The 20,985-nt window shown below is 40.4% G+C and overlaps 1 protein-coding gene across 2 annotated transcripts in view; it reads right to left on the reverse strand.

Annotated features, from left to right (window-relative positions):
* Window positions 1–6,113: 6,113 nt before the first annotated feature.
* The window catches only part of GPD1L (glycerol-3-phosphate dehydrogenase 1 like), a 42,768-nt gene continuing 27,896 nt past the window's right edge, over window positions 6,114–20,985 (reverse strand). For both annotated transcript variants that reach the window (XM_038388601.2, XM_043508989.1), the window contains 3 exons: window positions 17,374–17,607; window positions 16,630–16,736; window positions 6,114–8,674 (listed from right to left, as the gene is read on the reverse strand). In XM_038388601.2, coding sequence (XP_038244529.1) covers window positions 8,578–8,674; window positions 16,630–16,736; window positions 17,374–17,607 — 438 coding nt within the window. In that variant the 3' untranslated portion in view covers window positions 6,114–8,577. The remainder of the gene's footprint in view (window positions 8,675–16,629; window positions 16,737–17,373; window positions 17,608–20,985) is intronic.

The following is a 20,985-nucleotide window of genomic DNA, read 5'->3' on the forward strand; positions in this document are numbered from 1 at the left end:
AATTATTTGTCTGAGTAAGATCTGACGTGCATTCTGGTTCCTTCCACACTTTCTAAAAATCCACTGTCTGTTTTCTGCAGCTAAATCTGTGAATTGCTTATGTTTAATAGGCATCAGACATTTGTAAACTGTTCCAGTGTCATGTAACAACTATTCTTAGGAGATACACTGCCAGCTTTTCATTGTGTGATGTCAGATATATTGTTAAAGCCACCACAATACAAAGGCACCTTCAAGAAGCCATCTATCACCCAGAAATGACCTACGGCCATCATGATAGAGGGGGAGATCTGACATTTTTTTAGTTGTTGATTTTTCTTTTGTAAAACTAGGTTGGGGGAAAAGGTAAGACAGCCCAGTAATGAACTCCCTTAAAAAGAGTGATAGAACCTTTACCTGGATTTGATATATTTTGCTCCCATAAGAGAACGTGGGGTAGCGTAGAGCTTTGACAGTACAGAGAGATTTCAGAGTAGCAGCCGTGTTAGTCTGTATTCGCAAAAAGAAAAGGAGTACTTGTGGCACCTTAGAGACTAACAAATTTATTAGAGCATAAGCTTTCGTGAGCTACAGCTCACTTCACTGGATGCATTTGGTGGAAAAAACAGAGGAGAGATTTATACACACACACAGAGAACATGAAACAATGGGTTTATCATACACACTGTAAGGAGAGTGATCACTTAAGATAAGCCATCACCAGCAGCGGGGGGGGGGGGGGAAGGAGGAAAACCTTTCATGGTGACAAGCAAGGTAGGCTAATTCCAGCAGTTAACAAGAATATCAGAGGAACAGTGGGGGGTGGGGTGGAGGGGAGAAATACCATGGGGAAATAGTTTTACTTTGTGTAATGACTCATCCATTCCCAGTCTCTATTCAAGCCTAAGTTAATTGTATCCAGTTTGCAAATTAATTCCAATTCAGCAGTCTCTCGTTGGAGTCTGTTTTTGAAGCTTTTTTGTTGAAGGATAGCCACTCTTAGGTCTGTGATCGAGTGACCAGAGAGATTGAAGTGTTCTCCAACTGGTTTTTGAATGTTATAATTCTTGACGTCTGATTGATGTGATGCGATGGGTACCCGCATGGCCCCACAGTATGCCAACATTTTTATGGCTGACTTAGAACAACGCTTCCTCAGCTCTCGTCCCCTAATGCCCCTACTCTACTTGCGCTACATTGATGACATCTTCATCATCTGGACCCATGGAAAAGAAGCTCTTGAGGAATTCCACCATGATTTCAACAATTTCCATCCCACCATCAACCTCAGCCTGGACCAGTCCACACAAGAGATCCACTTCCTGGACACTACAGTGCTAATAAGCGATGGTCACATAAACACACCCTATATCGGAAACCTACTGACCGCTGTTCCTACCTACATGCCTCTAGCTTTCATCCCGATCATACCACTCGATCCATTGTCTACAGCCAAGCTCTACGATATAACCGCATTTGCTCCAACCCCTCAGACAGAGACAAACACCTACAAGATCTCTATCATGCATTCCTACAACTACAATACCCACCTGCTGAAATGAAGAAACAGATTGACAGAGCCCGAAGAGTACCCAGAAGTCACCTACTACAGGACAGGCCCAACAAAGAAAATAACAGAAAGCCACTAGCCATCACCTTCAGCCCCCAACTAAAACCTCTCCAACGCATCATCAAGGATCTACAACCTATCCTGAAGGACGACCCATCACTCTCACAGATCTTGGGAGACAGGCCAGTCCTTGCTTACAGACAGCCCCCCAATCTGAAGCAAATACTCACCAGCAACTACACACCACACAACAGAACCACTAACCCAGGAACCTATCCTTGCAACAAAGCCCGTTGCCAACTCTGTCCACATATCTATTCAGGGGATACCATCATAGGGCCTAATCACATCAGCCACACTATCAGAGGCTCGTTCACCTGCGCATCTACCAATGTGATATATGCCATCATGTGCCAGCAATGCCCCTCTGCCATGTACATTGGCCAAACTGGACAGTCTCTATGTAAAAGAATGAATGGACACAAATCAGACGTCAAGAATTAACGTTCAAAAACCAGTTGGAGAACACTCCATACTTTCTGGTCACTCGATTACAGACCTAAGAGTGGCTATCCTTCAACAAAAAAGCTTCAAAAACAGACTCCAACGAGAGACTGCTGAATTGGAATTAATTTGCAAACTGGATACAATTAACTTAGGCTTGAATAGAGACTGGGAATGGATGAGTCATTACACAAAGTAAAAGTATTTCCCCATGGTATTTCTCCCCCCCACCCCACCCCCCACTGTTCCTCTGATATTCTTGTTAACTGCTGGAATTAGCCTACCTTGCTTGTCACCATGAAAGGTTTTCCTCCTTTCCCCCCCCTGCTGCTGGTGATGGCTTATCTTAAGTGATCACTCTCCTTACAGTGTGTATGATAAACCCATTGTTTCATGTTCTCTGTGTGTGTATATAAATCTCTCTGTTTTTTCCACCAAATGCATCAGATGAAGTGAGCTGTAGCTCACGAAAGCTTATGCTCTAATAAATTTGTTAGTCTCTAAGGTGCCACAAGTACTCCTTTTCTTTTTGCGAGTACAGAGAGAGTGTGTGTTGAAGGCCGGGATTTGGCATGACAATTATCTATTTCCACCTATATTAGTAGCAACACTCCCAAATAAGGTGGTGGGAAGATTGTGGGTTACTGGGAGAGAATGAAGGATGGTTCTTGAGTGGGGGTTGTTCATGGAGGCTTTGCCCCTGAAGAAATTTGAGAAACTTTAAATGAACTTTTACAATAATGCTAGCAGTTAAAGACAGGGGCCCTCATGCTCGCCTCTGTGACTATACAAAACTTGTGCACACTCACTTATGAGCACAAATTATAGAATTTCTTGTGCAAATTATTTGCATATGTATACTATCAGGGGTTTATTGACAAACCTGTACACAGAAAAAGGACTTTTTTTTTTAAAGATATTCTTTCACAAGCAACAGTGTGCAAAACTACCCATGTAAAAATAGCACACACAAGCACCTGGTGTGTAATAATGGAGCCAGGTTGGAGTTGCTTTAAAGGAGAGCAGTGGAGGATTCTAAATGATTCTATAGTGATCACAGGAAATGGAAATGCCCACATTTAAAAAGACCAGCATGGCTAAAAGCAATGAATTTAATAGGGCTATAATGAACAGGTGATGATTGGAATTTGAAACTTATAGGTCCGAACACAGGCTGTTCACATTCAGTAACAGCTAAAATACAGGGAATCAGTGTCTTGAACAATGAATTTAAAACATACAAACACCAAAAAAAAAAATAAATAAATAAAAAAAAATTCCTTCCATAACTGTTGGTGGTTGTGAATCTTATCAGGAGGTTGTTTTAAGACATGTTTTATTCAGGACAGAAGTTATACTAAACAAACTACTACATTGAAAAAACTGTTTATAGTAAGAATGCACAACTAAAACCAATAATTTATTCTGTTTCTAGTCATTTATGTATATAAAACACTTGAAGTACAAAGTTATATTTGTACACCACCTGTGCAGCTCAGAATGCTTTTACAATTGATTTGCACAACACTCCTCTGAAATAGGTATTATCCCTGCTTTTAGAAATGGGCACAGAGATGTTAAAGTAAGAATTTCAAACATGCTCATGATTGGACTAACTGTGCTCCCATTGAAATCAATAGGAGTTTTAGAATTAACTTAAATAGAAGCAGACTTAGGTCAACCAAAACTGAGAGTTTAAGTGACTTGTTCGGGGTCTGACAGCAAGAAAGGGAAGAACAAAAATAGAACTCAGAGTCCAGTCATCTGACTTCTAGACTGTGCAGCCTTTCATTTGCTTTTTGTGGAAGCGAAGGCAGATGCTCATCCCATACATTATTCAAAATAGAAATGTTATCTTTTTGTTCTCACATTTCATGTAGTCCATCAGCTAATGGCAAACTGTATGAGAACTAAAGTAGATGGTGGTCAGAAGGCAGGCCAAGAAAGGTAATTTTTCAATTTCTCCCAACAGAAAACAAATGCTGTGTATATTGGGGAGAATGTTTTTTATTTTCCATTAAAGACAAACTGCAAAGTCTACTGACTTGGTTCATGATTGCCAACTTGAAATAAAATCCAAGGTGGAAATTATTGATTTCTGCAAAGATGGGAATGCTATGAACAAGCAGCAGAACAGGGAAACTGAGGCTGCTGTTTCATTTGTCACACTGGGTATCTGCATGGATTTTAGATCTGTAATTTGGTTGACGTGTTTCATGTCCTTGAGTCAGCACCCAGATTATTTACGCTGAGACAAATAAAAAGGTACCTGAGCTGATTTACAAAGGCTGATAAAACAAACAACCACCCCATTAACCACCAACCATAGGAACATGACATTTATAGAAAAATATATCTATCAGTCTAATTCTCTGCTGTGGCTTCTGCCTTCCTATGTACCTAGCCTCCCTGTAATTCGAAGGCCCATTGCACTTGGATTATGCTTTCTGGACATACGGAGATTGGTTTTACCAATTAGCCTCAGGCACCCTTTCAAAAAACAAAAAAAGTAGTCACATCATTCTGAACCTTTGATTAAAATGCTAGCTCAGTGTTGTCTACCAGAAAATGGCCAGTTTTCAGAGTAGCAGCCGTGTTAGTCTGTATTCACAAAAAGAAAAGGAGTACTTGTAGCACCTTAGAGACTAACAAATTTATTTGAGCATAAGCTTTCGTGAGCTACAGCTCACTTCATCCGATGAAGTATAATGGAGAATTTATTTGCACAAGGCACTGAAGAGCTTCAAGGAAATGTTAAAGAGAAAACATGCAATCTACTGCAGACCATGTAGAACTTTGTGCAGCAGCAACCTCTAGTGGATGACATGATAGTTATATGAACTAAAGATGATAATGCAGTTCATACCACAGAGAACATCTTGTTTTATTTGATTGGCCCGACTCAAGACTGTGCTAGCAAAACAATAAATGAAAACACTGATGCTTAGATGACAATTAGTAAACTGCTCTAGCCCCTTGTATGGCAGTCTCAGATATCTATCCTGATTACATCTTTAGTGTCAACAAGAGAAAGAAAGTTTGGTGATAAAAAATGAACATTAAAAACAAGCGATTCCAAGAGAAAAATATTTATTCTATTAAGTTTTCAAAGAGGTATCCATTTTCAGTCCTTAAACAATACAGTACATGTGTAATGGGCTAGTTAGATACTACGCTTCAACCCTGATATAACGCGGTCCTCAGGAGCCAAAAAAAAATCTTACCGCGTTCTAGGTGAAACTGCATTATATCGAACTTGCTTTGGCCTTGAGCATATCCTTTATTAATAGTCACTTTTTGCCCCCTGACCGACCCCTCAGAATCCCCGACCCATCCAACCCTCCACCCCCGCTCCCTGTCCCCTGACTGCCCCAACCTCTATCCACACCCCAGCCCCCTGACAGGCCCCCCCGGGACTCCCATGCCCTATCCAACGCCCCCGTTTCCCATCCCGACTGCCCCGCCCCCAGAACCTATGAACCATCCAACCCCCCTGCTCCCTGTCCCCTGACCGCCCCCCAAGACCCTCTGCCCCTTATGCAACCCCTCGGCCCCGGCCCGGCACCCTTAACACGCCGCTCAGAGCAGCGTGTCGAAGCCAGACACGCTGATGTGCTGATCCGCTGGAGCACACAGCCCTGCACCCCAAAGTGTTGCTTTACTGCGTTATATCCGAATTCATGTTATATCAGGTCACATTATATCATGGTAGAGGTGTATTAGAAGACTGAATGCAGCTCCCTTAGTGATTTTTGTTCATAAATTAGTCAAGAAAGATACAAATTTAGGACCTGATCCTGAAAAAAAAAAAAAAACTTACTATTGGGCAGAGTGTCTTTAATGGGACTACTCCCAGTAGCAAGCAAAAGAGTGTTCACAGAACTGGGCCCTTATCCTTTAGTGCTGATTATATCTATCTATCTATCTATCTCTCACAGTATCATAATTAGTAGTAAATATTAATGAAAAAAAATAATGCCAAGTCAAAAATTCTCAAGCAACAATAACAAAGAATAATAAATATTAACAGAAATGAAAACAAGATAAATTCCTTAATTATAGAAGTTTTGAATTTTATTGGGGGAGTGGGGAAGTGAGTGGATTGTAGATTTGAGAAAATGATTCAATAAACAAACCTCCCTCTGGCTCTGTCACTGACTGGGTTTACATAAAAAAAAGAGATCTAAAAATGCTCAACTCCTTAAGTGGAGAAAAGAGCATGAGAACAAACAAATAACCCCCCCATCCTACAGTACATACAATTCACCACTTTTAGCTTCTATAGCCCTTTATGTATCTTACAAAATTGTATTATTCTACATACTACATGTAAAAATAAAATACAAAATCAAATCCACCCAATTTGGTGCATTTTTTTAAAGTATAATTTAGCATAAGCAAACCCACTGCGAGTAATGCTATAATGGGGAGTGTATGCTTCATATGTGCGTTAATATATCAATGTTTCCAACTACTAAAATATCCTTTAAATGGGCTGAGCACAAATTTCTCACAGATCAGTTCTATCAGAGATTTTAATTCTCAAAATCCCACTGCCCCATACATTTCAAACCAACTCCGACCCTTTCCATTATTCAGCACCATGTTCAGAAAAATAAGGCAAAACATCCCCAATAAAATGATCTTTTGTAGCCCTGCATATTTGTAGACGTTCACATGATTTTCTAAAAATAATTTAGAACATAATGGTTGGTTTGGCATATGCAAAATGCCAGCCCCTGTTCGGAAATATTTTTTGTTTACATAAGGGGCCTTACTGCACTTTCTTATTTCAGAGTAAAAAATATCCAAAGCTATAAAATGCACTTTAAGCAAGGGTGACTGATACTCCTAAGCCTATACCTTGACATCTTAAAGCTTCATAAAGGTTTCATGCTCAAAGCTCTTGGCCTGTAAACAACACAGCTGGTAACAGCAAGTAGTGATCAATCCATATCTTGCTCAGAAATTAGGAGTGTGTATTCCAAACAGCAAGATACTTCTCTTATTAGCTCAGTGCTGACTTCTGTCAGTCTCTAGACAAACCTTATTCCCCTGATCTCAACTATGGGTTGTCCCTTCATGTGCCTAGCCGTACGCCTGATCCTTAAGGCTAGATTTAATTTTTTCTTTAATAAAATAAAATAATGGGCCAGAAAGATCCATCCATCCCCCCCATCTTTCCTCAAAATGTTCCTACAAGGGATATTCCAGCAGTACCCCAACAGTTGTGCAACAGAAGCAATCAAATTGACCTCCCCCATAACCTTTCCAGTCCCTCCTTCCTTAAAGGGAACAGAGAGAGGCAGCCTGGCCCCTGAGAAGCTTTCAGGCAGATTGGTCAGAAAGGGCTTGATCCAATCCCCACAGAAGTCTTTCAAATTAAAGAATGGGAACTTTTTCATTTACTTCAGTAGAAGCTGGATCAAGTCAATAGAGAACAGTTGACACATCAGTCACTGGCAGGCACTGAAATGGATGCAGTTAGCATAAAGGAGCACAATTCATTTGACAACAGAAACTTGAAGTACTGGAAATTCCCCCAATGTGTGGTATGCAGCTGAAGGTTAAGCTAGAAGAGGGTCACAATTTTGGGCAGCGGCTACCACAAGAATGGGCCTAAAATAAAATAAATGGAATCACATAACACATGGATGAACCACAGGGCCCCTATGCTAGAGTCTGTGCTGGTAAAATCCTCCTGCTTGTCCTTCCTAATAGAATTCTAGAACAGCTTAATACCTGGAAACAGCAAGAGAAAGATAGAAACGCAGAAATACAAAAATAAAAGCAGAAAGGGATAAAAATTGAGGGAGAGGTAATGTATCCTTTTAAAATATGTTGCACTTAAAAGATTAAATACCCTTTAAAATTGATTTGAACTAGTCTGATATTTTGAGACTGTCTAAAAATCGTATGATACTGTTAAATGCAGTTAGTTAAAATGCTATTCCAGTACGCCCTCCTTGAATAACTGCTACAACTAGTTTTTCATTAATATTGCTTAAAGCGACTATCGCCAAAAAGCATGCAAACGTAAAAAGTCTTAATGTGTACTACAGAATAAAATCAAGTTTAGTAGACATAGTTTACACTACTGAGGCTATCAGGGCCCAAACCAATTCCCATTGAAGCCAATGGGATTCTTTCCATTGACTCTAGCATGCACTGGATTGGGTCTTTAATGAGAGAGGAATTTCAGAATGAAAGATTACTAAATGTTGTTTGTCTCTTGTACTGTAGAAACACAATAGATGCACACATATTTTTATGCATACTATATATATAGTGCAAGTTTTGCACTGTATATCTTAAAACATCTGCTTTTTAGCCAGTAAAATGACAGACACCAAGACGACAATACACTACAATGTTAAATTGTGTCCAAATACTACAGAAATTCATATACATTTCACATGGTTGTCTAATGTGCAGCTTCTTATGAAGCTTATGCTTACATCCACTTGAACCCAAATATGAATTTGAAAGGCGGAAGCTGCATTAGTATAATTGCACAATTCATTTTACATATGCTCTGGATGACTCTGAAGGCAGGATATCATTTCTTGGACAGGTTTCCCTTCATAGCAGATTTGATATACAGCAGTGAACAGTGGAAACCTAGCAAAGAAAAGAAAAAAGCAACGTAAGATTAATCTATAATGTCTTGTTAGGTAGAGAAGAGAGCACCTGAGAATCTGTGCGTTTCTTTTAGAATTTACAAGGCACTCATGCTACGGTGATGAGTGCAGAAAATATACAATACCTACATACATTTCTGAAATAAGTCAGGCCCTCAAAAGCCTAATCATTATCAAGCCATACTGGATCCTGCAACATTACGCATAACTTGACAGTTCATTTATTTCACAAATGAAAACAAATGCTTGCCACTATCTTTTTCGCAGTCATCTTACCACATGCTCAGCTACAAACAGAAAAGATCATCAACCTTTCGAATAATGATCAAGTGTAAAAAAAAATTAGGATACCTCAATTTTTAAGAGATCCCATCAGATTAAAAATCAAAGACCAAGATTTTCAAATGTAAAAATCTACAGTTAAGTATGGGTTTTACGATCCTTAAAATAAAAAGGAGCCTGACTTTTTATTTTATTTATTTATTTATTTTTAAGTTGGCCATGTTTTCAAAAATAAAACTTCCATGTGTGTTTTACTGACATTAAAGATTATTAAAACAAAGAATTTTTAAAGATCCTAAACGTATTTATTTTTATATTCAGTGTGGACAATGAAAACAGACCTAGTCAATTTCACTTTCTAGATCTCAAAGGCTGCAGTGTTTAAGCTGCAAGCACCACAACAGAACATTTAAAATCATTGCAAAACTTTTTGTAGGAATAAAAAGAAAAAAAAATTCTGTTGGCCTTATGGGATTTTTGTTTTTAAATATTAAATCTTAAATTTTAGGCCTAAAATTGACATAGTAATGTCCATTTATGTGTGATCATTTCTAGAGATGGGCACAAGACATATTGTACTTGTATGAAGCAAAAGTACGCTTCAAATGGGTACAGGTATTGCACTGCTAGTTATTGGATGTGCACTTCATTTGAGAAGGGCCAGTATTTATTTTAAAAATCATTAACTCTATTTTTCTAATTTTTCCAACCGTTTTGTTTTTAGAAACAATGTTGGACATTGCTACAATTTAGATGGGAATGCTTGGTATGCAAGGAATTCGGGACTCTTCCTGCCTGTAAAATGAGGATAATATTTCCTTTCTCCCAGTCTTTTTCATGTTTATTTTAGGTTGTAAACTCTTTAGGGAAGAGACTCTCTCTTACTGTGCGTATCTATTAGTGCCATTCTCCAAGGGGTCCTGCTATCATTTGGGGAGTCTAGACACTAATAAATAATAGCAATAATTGGTTAAGCTTCCTCTTTCATTGTCTTGGGAGGCCCCTCCCAACAGTCCTTAATCAAACAAAACTCCTCATTGGCTTCAAATGGAAGTTTTGCCTGAGCAAGGACTGCATGATTGGGCCCTTGTTCTTTATTCTGGTAAAGGTCTAGATCATCGATTGAAATCAACATGTGAGGTTCAGCTGGAGAATTAAGCCCCAGCTATGCACCAAAGGCCGGGTCTACACTAGAAAACTAGATCAGTTTAACTCTGTCAGTCGGGTTGTTAAGCTGGCCTAAGTCCCCATGTAGACAATGCTAGGACAACGGAAGAATTTTTCCATCCACCAAGCTGCTGCTGGAGGAGGTGGATTAATCTGTGGCTCTCCGGTGTCAGTCAGGATGGCGGCCAGGGGTCTTAAGTCTGACTTTGGGACAGCAGCCCCTCTCGATTCTGCCATGGCTTTAGGAGATTTATATCGCAGACTTGATGTTTCTCTTTCCTGTCTGGTTGCCAGATCTCATAGGTGACCGGCCCCACCCGGCAGATAGCCTGGTGGCAAGGGCCCTGTGAAGTTAACAGTTTTGATTCATCTGAGGGGAGCAGGAGGATGACCCTCTCACCGGGCTGGAAGGTCCTCTCCTGGGCTCCCTTGTAGGTCTGCTCTTGGGCCTTCTGCGTGCTGGGGAGATATTTCTCTTGCTAAGACCCACTACTCTCATCAGCTGCTCTCGTGGCTGCAAGACATTACAGGAGGCCCTGTGGTGGGTACAGTTCCTCTTCCCAGCTCTCCCACTGTGGCTGCCAGGCATACAACAGTTCAAAGGGGGGGGACCTGCACTGATGATTGTGGGACCTTCCAGATGGCCAGTAGTATGGGTGGGATGAATTGGTCCCAATGTTGGAGGACTTTTGGGGCAAACTTCGGCAGCATACCTCCAGCCCTACCAAATTCATGGTCTGTTTTTGTAAATTTCATGGTCCTAGAATTTTAAAAATCTTGAATGTAATGGTTTCAAATATTTAAATCTTAATTTTCATTGTGTTGTAACAAAGGATGAATATATATTTAAAAACAGCAAAATATAGCCCTTAAGTGAGCATTTCTCGGGCTGCAGGTCCCGACCCAAGAGGGTGTCGCAGTGTTGTCGCCTTTGCTTCTGCGCTGCCTTTGGAGCTGGGTGGCCGGAGAGCAGCTGTCAGGACGCCCCAGCTCCGAGGGCAGTGCGGGGTTGGGGGTGACGGTGCTGCAACCCCCCTACAATAGCTTTGCAGTCCCTTTTGGGTCGGGATCCCCAGTTTGAGAAACAGTGTACTTTTGTATAACTTTCACCCTATAGAATAGGTAAAAGTACACAAAAGACCAGATCTCACGGTCTGTGATGCATTTTTCACAGCCATGAATTTGGAAGTGCCCTACTCGTGGCCAAGCATTGCATAGCGTGGACATCATAGTCAAGTTGCAGAATGGCTCGTTGGTGGCACTGGGGCACCACCAGCTGATTCCGGGTTTCTTGCGTCTGGGGGTTGCGGTCAATGTGGTATAGGCATCGCCCATTAACTCAAATTGGAGTGCTGCCTGGCAGGGTTCCGTGACTCTCCTTTCTGGCTTTAAGATTAAACTCGAAAAGTTTATTGAGGAGATGGTATGATGGGATAATATGATTTTGGCAATTAATCAATCTTTAAATATTCATGGTAAATAGGCCCAATAGCCTGTGATGGGATGTTAGATGGGGTGGAATCTGAGTTACTACAGAGAATTTTTTCCTGGGTATCTGGCTGGAGAATCTTGCCCATGTGCTCAGGATTCAGCTGACCGCCATATTTGGGGTCGGGAAGGAATTTTCCTCCAGGTCAGATTGGCAGAGGCCCTGGAGGTTTTTTGCCTTCCTCTGTAGCATGGGGCACGGGTTACTTGCTGGGGGATTCTCTGCTTCTTGAAGTCTTTAAACCATGATTTGAGGACTTCAATAGCTCAGACGTAGGTGAGAGGTTTATCGCAGGAGTGGATGGGTGAGATTCTGTGGCCTGCATTGTGCAGGAGGTCAGACTAGATGATCATAACGGTCCCTTCTGACCTTAATATCTATCAATCTATGAATCAGGATGTTCAGAGAAGTTTCTTGATTTAAGATGGGACCATTGTTTCAAACAACATTTTAATACCAACTTACTGCTCTCCATCACAGAGATTATTTCTGTGAGCACAATTCAGAAGCACTTTACTGAAAAAATGACAATGCTTAAATTAATGGTGACAACAATACTACAGGCAGGAACAGCATGTATACTACATGTGAAATGTGCATCTGGGAACATTAAAGGGATTAGTTCTGCAACTACTTTTCAGATGAAGAGTTCTATAGCCAATTTACACTGTAAACATACGTGCTGATCCTGCAAAGTGCATCTCTGTTGAGTATCACTCACTTCTACGAGCTCCATATGACAAACAGCCATGCATCTGCATAGAAGTTTGCAGGATTGGGGCCTAAATTCTACCGGTGATGTTGCACCCCATAAGGCTTTATGAAAATATGCTTATAAATGTATATACGACATAGTTTTATGCTACATATGCCATGTAACATATCTCTGTAAAGGTTATGATCTACTGAATCTATTCATCCTATTTGTATGCATGCATCATTTTTGTGTTCGAAGTTATGAATATTGGCTGTGTACTTGCTTGATTTCTACGTAGCCTTAGTAAACATTGGTCAGCTTCTTGAGAAAGGAATGTGCAAGTTAAATGCCCAGTCAAGAAGCACTTAACAGACAATGGATCTTGGAAGACTCCAATCCACAGAAGAAGTCTACTTGAGGACGTTCAAGGTAGCATGTGAACCATGGCTGCTACCTGTAAGTTCTGAGTCATGCATGGACATGTGACTTGTCCATGTGACTCCAAAACTCCATCTTTTAGCTGGGATTCTACACAGGGGGAGGAGGACTGTCCACCCACAAGAGAAACTCTATTTAAACCCTGGGGAGATCCCTCCATTTGTCTTCAGCTGGCTCAAGAAACAGCCTCTCCATCCCCAAAGGATATCTGAAAGAAACTGGAAAAAAGGACAGTAACCACAGGGGATGTGAGTGATTGCTGGACCCAGACTAGAAGAAGACTAGTCTGTAAAAGGAAGCTTACTGGAACACCTCTGAGGGTGAGGTTTTACCTGTATTCAGTTTTCTTACCGTGTTAGGCATAGACTTGCGTGTTCTATTTTATTTTGCTTAGTAATTCACTTTGTTCTGTCTGTTACTACTTGAGATCACTTAAATCCTACTTTCTATATTTAATAAAAATCACTTTTTATTTATTATTTAACCCAGAGTATGCATTAATACCTCGGGAGGTGGGGAAGGGCAAACAGATGTGCAGCTCTCTCTATCAGTGTTATAGAGGGTGAACAATTTATGAGTTTACCCTGTATAAGCTTTATACAGAGTAAAATGGATTTATTTAGGGTTTGGACCCCATTGGGAGTTGGGCATCTGAGCGTCAAAGAGAGGAACATTTCTTAAGCTGCTTTCAGTTAAGCTTGCAGTTTGTGGGATGTGGTTCAGATGTGGGTCTGTGTTTGTGACCGGCAAGTGTGTCTGGCACAACCCGGCAGGGTTCTGGAGTCCCAAACTGGCAGGGAAGGCAGAGGCAGAAATAGTCTTGGCACATCAGTTGGCAGCCCCAAGGGGGTTTCTGTGATGGAACCCATCACACTATACTTACTAGACTTTCAACCCTATGTTTTAAATTTTTATATTTTGAAAAGCACCAGAGTATACTACACAGTTTTTAAGCAAATGTTTGAAGATTAGATTAAAACGCCAATGCTCTTAAAATAGGATCATTCAGCTTCCAATAGGTGCAATAGTGGGAATGAGAAGGGGGTCTGTGTAGTAACAAGCTGGAAATAACTTCACTAACTGACACAATCCAAAAATATTATTTTACACACAAGTGTCCAAGAATGACAGCATCATCCAGCAAAAATTTGCATGAGTTTTTAAAATTACCCTTTAGGATGAGCACAAAAGCAGAGAAATAAACAATAGCCTACTTCATGTCATCTAGATTCAAAAAACCTGCTGTGTTCAGCTCTGTACTTGCCAAATGGAAAAGCAGAAAAATAAAAAAATAACTTATTTGAAGATGTCTAAGAGAGCATTACAAACAGTGACTATTGAAAGCGATTGTTCTAAACAGCTTTCTTCCCCCAACATCTTAATTGTGCATACGTTGCAGAGATAGGACTTCTGTGTCTTATTTTTAGAAGTTCTAAAATATAGAAAAGCAGATGGTGCATGAAAAAAATTGTACTTTAAAAACTGCCAAAATATTTTTTAAAAAGGGACTGCCAATCAACAGGCGAAACTGTTCATTTTTGTGATTTTGTCTCATCCAAAAAAGGAAGAGCTGAAGAAAACACATTCCAAGTCTTACTAAACACAGACAACATGTGGCTTTAGGAATCACGCACATGCAGAATCTCTTGAATAAATGACATCAGGAGAACCTGCTTTGTTTTGTACCAGAAAATACTAAGTTAGATTATTCTATTTTACCGCAAACTAGATGTCACAAAGGAAAGAGAACCATTCTTCTGACCTTTCTATGAGATGAAAGCAGCCACTACATACAGCTGGTCAGTTAAACAGAATTTTAGCAACAAGGCTCCTTTTCCTCAGAGATAAGCAACAAATTTTACCAGCAAGAAAGTTACTGGATGGTCTTTCTGTTTACAGGGGTTATTAAGAAGCTCAGCTTTATATTTTAGTTTATTGTTTATTTACAGTTCTGCAATATTGTGAGTTAACATAGACCTTAAGTAAATGCTTGTTTATATGTTTAAGTTATACATGAAACTAACAAGAAGATACATCAGACTTGACAAACAATTCCCTTGTTTATTAGCTTCACTGTGAGAGTTATAATCTTACGCAGATAAGATATTTCTCTTCTGCATCAGGGAGTTCACTCTTCATTGCATTCCAATAACTTACCAGTGAGAACTAATGCATCGTACTGAAGAGAACCTGAAACTGAGTCCCTATCATTGCTTCAGAAGTACATCAACCAGTTTTGCAGGCAGGCTATTGGGGCAGTTGTGAATATGGATTAAATGGTGGAATTTTGCCTCAGAAGTTTTCAGGTCCTCTATCATCTAGCAAACAGCAAAAATCAATATACTAGATGCCATATTTTCCTTTTTGATTTGTCAAGCTGTACAAGCACTGAGCTGCCATCCTTTATACATATCTTACAATTTTTGTATGCAGTTTCATTTAAGTGATTTGGAATAAGCACTCTTAAGCTGTACAAATCAATGGCCAAACAGCCGATGCAGAAACATAGTTGATTGAATAGGGTCAACAGGTTTTACCTATGGTACATTCCAGAGACTATAACCTGAACCAAGCATTGTTAAACCGATGCAGCTTTTCTCTCATGGCCCGACCTGGCAAGTGCTGAACACCATTAACTCCTAGTGAAGTTGGTGGGAGGTGAGGACACTTAGCAAGACCATGAAAGATGCTGAGCACCTCACAGGATGAGGTCCTGAGTTCAGAAGTATCCCTCCCACCCACTCACCCCACCCTGCCAATTTCAGAAAGTTACCAATTTTGTCTTTATTTTTACTCTGTTAGTAGCCACAAATCTTCATTTCTGAATTATAACCAGCAGCAATTAATAGAACAATAGTCACCAGGACAATTATTCTAGGCAAGTCATCACGAATGTCTACAAAATGTGTCAAAAACTAAATACTTCCCTTATGAGAAACTCAAGATTATTCTGGGAAAAGATTAAAACGAAGTCAAAACTAGCCAAAGACAAATCAAACATGCCACTATGCCTCCTAGGCCATATCCCCTCAGACACTTGTACTCATGGCCCATGCTCTCTTCCACATTCTGCTTCCGTGGCAGTCTTCCACGAACTCCTGACTCCATGGAAGCCCATTCATGGGAACTCCAGCTCTACCAATTTGGAGAGAAGAGGGGAACCAGCTGGGCTCCTCAGGATTCTTTCCCCTCCACCCCCAACAAACAAAAAACAAAAAACCAAAAAAAATACCCCAACCACCCTGCTTTTGGCTCTATTAATTTATGCTGCTTTCTATAACCGCATTGCATAACCCAACCCTGGAGTGTGTATAAGGAGGACAATCCAGGCGAAGCCCATGGGAGGGGAAGCGAATGGAAACAAGGCTCCTGCAAGAGTCATGCTGTACAGAGGTAGGCAAGAGCCAGTAGGAAAAGGCAGCAGAGCTGAGGCAAGGGGCATCCCTGAGATCTGTGCAGTAAGGAAGTACAATTCCTATCTCCATGGGAATTTCCATGGGTGCAAACCATATGATTAGGAAATTCCATGTTAAAACCTAGGGCACTTCCTCTCCTACATTACCTAGGGCAGATGGGATCGCCAGGATATCTCTGAGTAAATGGAGGATTAAATTGCAGAGCATTCAGAGTTTAAATATAGGCTCCCACACCATTAATTCTAATATATATATATATTATAGTCACGTTAATCTCGCTGTTTTAAAATGTATGCATTTTGTTGGGGTTTAAGTCACTTTGTCAGCATTTTACCTTTTTGCTTTTATGTTCAGGAAACAGTCTCACAATGATCAAAAAACAGAGTGAAAAAATGGAGGGGAAAACAAAACAAAATAAAATAAATGCCCCATGTTCTCTTACTTACTTATCCACCATTCCTTTCTGCCTCAGGATACGATATACTTCTGCCGAAGTCTGTGGTCCCTGCAATTTCTGGCCATTTAGCATTTCTTGCTCCAGTTCTTCAATGGACTTAACAGTATTTTTTTTTTTAAAAAAAAAAAAAAAAAAAAAAAAAAAAGGTTAATCATGACAAGGTATTTACCAACCTAAGACACCATTTTGAAGAATATTATGAAGAATAAGAAAGTTATAAAGCCCTGATAAGGGTCTTCTCCTCTGCTGGATGACACCACTGCTTCAGCATGGGGAGACAGCTCCCAAAGTTTGCCCAGCTGAGGGTGGTAGAACTAAAATCTTAAATGAACAGTCACTCAACATGAGTGTTAAGATGCGTGAAGATTTGATGGGAGAAGCTGGCTAGTGTCATTGCAGAATCCTAACATTTCCTCAAAAAGCAGTCTACGGTTTTCATAATGGTATTTACCTACATGCCTGTATGTAAACTTCCTCTTTCCCCTACTCCCTACCTCCAGTTCTCCTTCTCTTTGGAACTGCCTCATTCATTCTAGCTTTGCAACACTGTCTCTATGGTAACACACTGAAGGACAAAAGGTGGGGAGACAAGACTATGTTAACTGATTACAATGTGACTAGTATAACCACAGTATTATATTAGCAAGTCAGCAGTGAACGTAGTGCTCCTATGACATAGATTTCTGCAATGCTAGCCATCACATAAAGATGAAGACAGGCCTTGGTACAATACCTTCCCAGTTTTAACAAATGCTTCAGCCACCCTCCGATTGCGACCACCATAACACGTTGTGATCAGATCAGCGACTCCACAACTCTCCAGGAAAGTGGCAATAGACACCTGTCCCTTGCAAAAGATTTTTGCAAAAGCAATCATCTCCATTAGGCCAAGTCGAATAACAGCAGCTTTGGTATTATCACCACAGCGAAGGCCATCACAAAACCCGGCTCCCACTGCCACGATGTTCTAAGGAGAGGAGAAAAACAGTGGGAAGCAAATCATAAGGCTTAGAGAACCTCTGAAGACACAAAGGAAGAGAGTGCAAGTGTTCTGGTAAGAAACACACATACAAATATCTGCTCGCTTGTGTTAGCTAGGTGGCTGGATTAGACACAAAAGCTAACATTAATACAACATTAAAGTTGAGAATACTGTAAGGGAAGTCAAAAAACCAGGGAGCCAAATTCAGCCAAGCTAGTGCAGGGAGGTTTTGAACACACCCTTTTGCACCAGTCAAAATGGGAGTCTATAACCTACACAGCTAGAGCAATCATTGTGCCCTGGAGGGGGTGTGTGTGTGTGACCACCCCATGCAGGGGAGATGGTGTTTGTGCTCCTGGACTCCACTGATATTTCACTGGCAGGTGCTACATCCTTTTCTCCATTAGGGGATTCCAAACTGTTTATTGGCTAATTGTACCTGCTTTTTGAACAGCATTGAGCCCTTTCACCTCCCCAGAAGGGGAAGCTGTAGCCACGTTGCATTGCCACAACCTGTCCCTCTTTCTGTCACCTTTTACATCCCTGCTCCTAGCACAGACTGCTGTTCTGGCCAAACTAGAGACATTTTCTGGGGATGTGCGAGATGAATGCATTTCTCAGGTGTACTGATCATATCTGACTCTACTGTCTTCTTGGAGACACCACCGTGGAGCTTAATGCAGAAGGATTCAGTATTACTTTATGGTGTTTCTCCATCACATTCTCCCTGTAGTTTTTGAACAGTATGATCCAGATATAGCATGAAACTTCCCTTTAGATGCCAACCACTTGTCTGCTGGACACTCACTATTTTTTAAGACTATATGTCAATGAATGGCGAAAGTTAGCCTCCAATTTCTGCTATTTTGGCTTTGTTTACTCTTTCTATTTCAAAGCTGCTCAGCCCACATAAACCCACAATTTGACCCAGAGTGCTTAAATTGTTTGCTTTTGTCTTTCATTATTTGTTTGTCAGAGGGAATAGGAAAGCTAGTCGTAGTGCTTTAAGCAGGCCTTGACCAGCTTGAGCTGGGAAAACAGCGTGCATGTTTTAATTCTGAAAGCATCAGCTTGTTAGACCTTTTCTACAATGTTGCCATTGCACATTCTGACAGGTAGCCTGCAAATAAAGAAGTGATTGACACACACAGCTTCATATCATAGGTACACCTGTAATATCATAGCCTCATACAGCTACTTTATAAATTCATATGCCAGATTATGTATTTCCACTTTTCTCTGACCTCTCCTTAATGAAAGGAGATATGATAATTCTCTCTCTCTCTCTCTCTCTTTACATATATAGATATATAGAGATATACATCTCTCTCTTATAGGTAGCACAGGTAGCAATGCCTATAGTTAAGTTTGCCTAACATGTTTGATTATTCTCTGTTTCCAGTTTCTCTGTTTCCAGTTATAACTTCAAACTAACCATCTGGGCTGAAATTTTCCATGTCAAGTGTCTGCCTTAGGTTCAATTTTTGAGGAAGCATCAGATAAATGCTTCAACCATTTCTCAGAATAAGGTTAGGGGAAAAATACATTGTTTTGCACATATTTTATTAAAAAAACCCACAGCTGTTTTGTTCAGAAACTAATGTTTTGGAACAGGAGCCTGCAAATTGGCAGAGAGTTTGTCTTGGTGCCAGGGCTGTGCCTTGTGCTGTCCCAATGAAAATTCGCTTAAATTTGCCAAAGTTATAAGCTTCTGAAAAAATCTCAGTTCACACGTGCTCAGTATAGACTTAAAAGAGTTCAGCCACTAAATTCTTTGAAGAGTCCCTCAGAACGGAGCATTCTCCCTCCCCTCACAGATCTTATGTGCCAACTGTATATGAACTGCCCCCACCAAGTGACTAAGAATGCTCCACCCCAAGGCTGCAGGGCTAAGCAAGACTTCCCCTGCAACTGCTACTCCTGGCTGCCAGGGATTACTGTGGTGCTGGGTACAGGAGCTGGGAGCAGGAAAACTCTCTCTCCTGAGCTCTCATTTATCCTGCTGCTGGCACCCAGGCAGCATGCAGGCAAAAGGAAAAACAGCCTGTATTGAATGCAGATGGCTGAGGAACAAGAAAGGTTGGGGGCAGGACCTTACGCAGAAATATCAAGCTTCGTTTCTTGTATAGTCCTCAGTGAAGAATGGACGTGTGTGAAAAAAGCTTGTTTGTGACTTTTTTAAGTTGGTAAGTTTAAAAGCATGCATGAAAATATTTGTTTTTTGTGCTACTTTATTTGTTTTGGGCAAAGGTGCCACTGGGGCCAACTTCTAGCTCAGGAGCTCTCAAATTTTTCATGGTCCGTAGAGTGTCATGTAGATTCCTCCTTTCCTATTGCAGAACACCCATGTGGCAACTCCAGCAAGCGATACTGGGAAGCACTATGCACTTTGTTTTCTTTTAATATAATTTAGTTGCTGGATATATGAAGGAGAAGCTCTCACCAAGAGCAGCCAGGTACTCCACAAATCACAATCGGAGAACTTCTGTTCTAGCTTAAAAGGTTGGAGACCATTAGAAGATCAGTTTAATGAAAATCTGTGCAAGACAAGAGAGTCTTATTTTGAAGACAAATAAATAATAATAATAATAATAATAATTAATAATAATACCACCACCTAGTACATGGTGCTTTTCATCAGTAGATCTCAAAGCACTTTACAAAAGGAAGTCAATATCATCATCATTTTTCAAATGGGGGAAAATGAGGCATGCAAAGGTGAAGTGACTTTCACAAGCCCACCCAATAGACCCAGTGGCAGAGCCAGGAACAGAGTCCAGGTCCTCTGAGTCCCAGTTCAGTGCTCTGTCTACTAGGCCATACTGTCTCTCCTTAATTAGTAACAGCAATGTTAACATACACTCTAGTGGTCCCTACTCTGATAGTTAAGATGCTCCTTTGTCTTTTGCTGCAATCAATAAACTCTTTTTTCCCTGTTGACAGGTTCCATTAAATTATTTGACAGATAATAATAAGCTCCAGTACCATCTGCTGCCTATAAGATTTAATATACATGACATTAATATGCAGCAGCACAGATATCCTGAGCTCTATTATCACTAAAGCCCCTCTATTTTCAGTTACATGCATATCCATTGTATTTGCAGGAACTCATATTTATGCACAATAGAAATGTTCCCATCTGTTTGCAAGCTCAAATACTCAATTTACCTATGCAAATACCTGTTTGTGCATACAGCTGTGGAGTTTTGGAGGCAACATAAGAGCAATTCTATTTTGCAGGTTCATGATTTTAAAATGTTGCCTTAATGATGACATGAAAATAAGAGTAATTCAATGCCCCAAGCTAAAATTAAATAAATACATTAAATAACACTACTGAAAAGCTTTTTTTTTTTTAAA

The sequence above is a fragment of the Dermochelys coriacea genome, chromosome 2 (assembly GCF_009764565.3).
Source record: "Dermochelys coriacea isolate rDerCor1 chromosome 2, rDerCor1.pri.v4, whole genome shotgun sequence".
Classification (NCBI taxonomy): Eukaryota; Metazoa; Chordata; order Testudines; family Dermochelyidae; genus Dermochelys; species Dermochelys coriacea.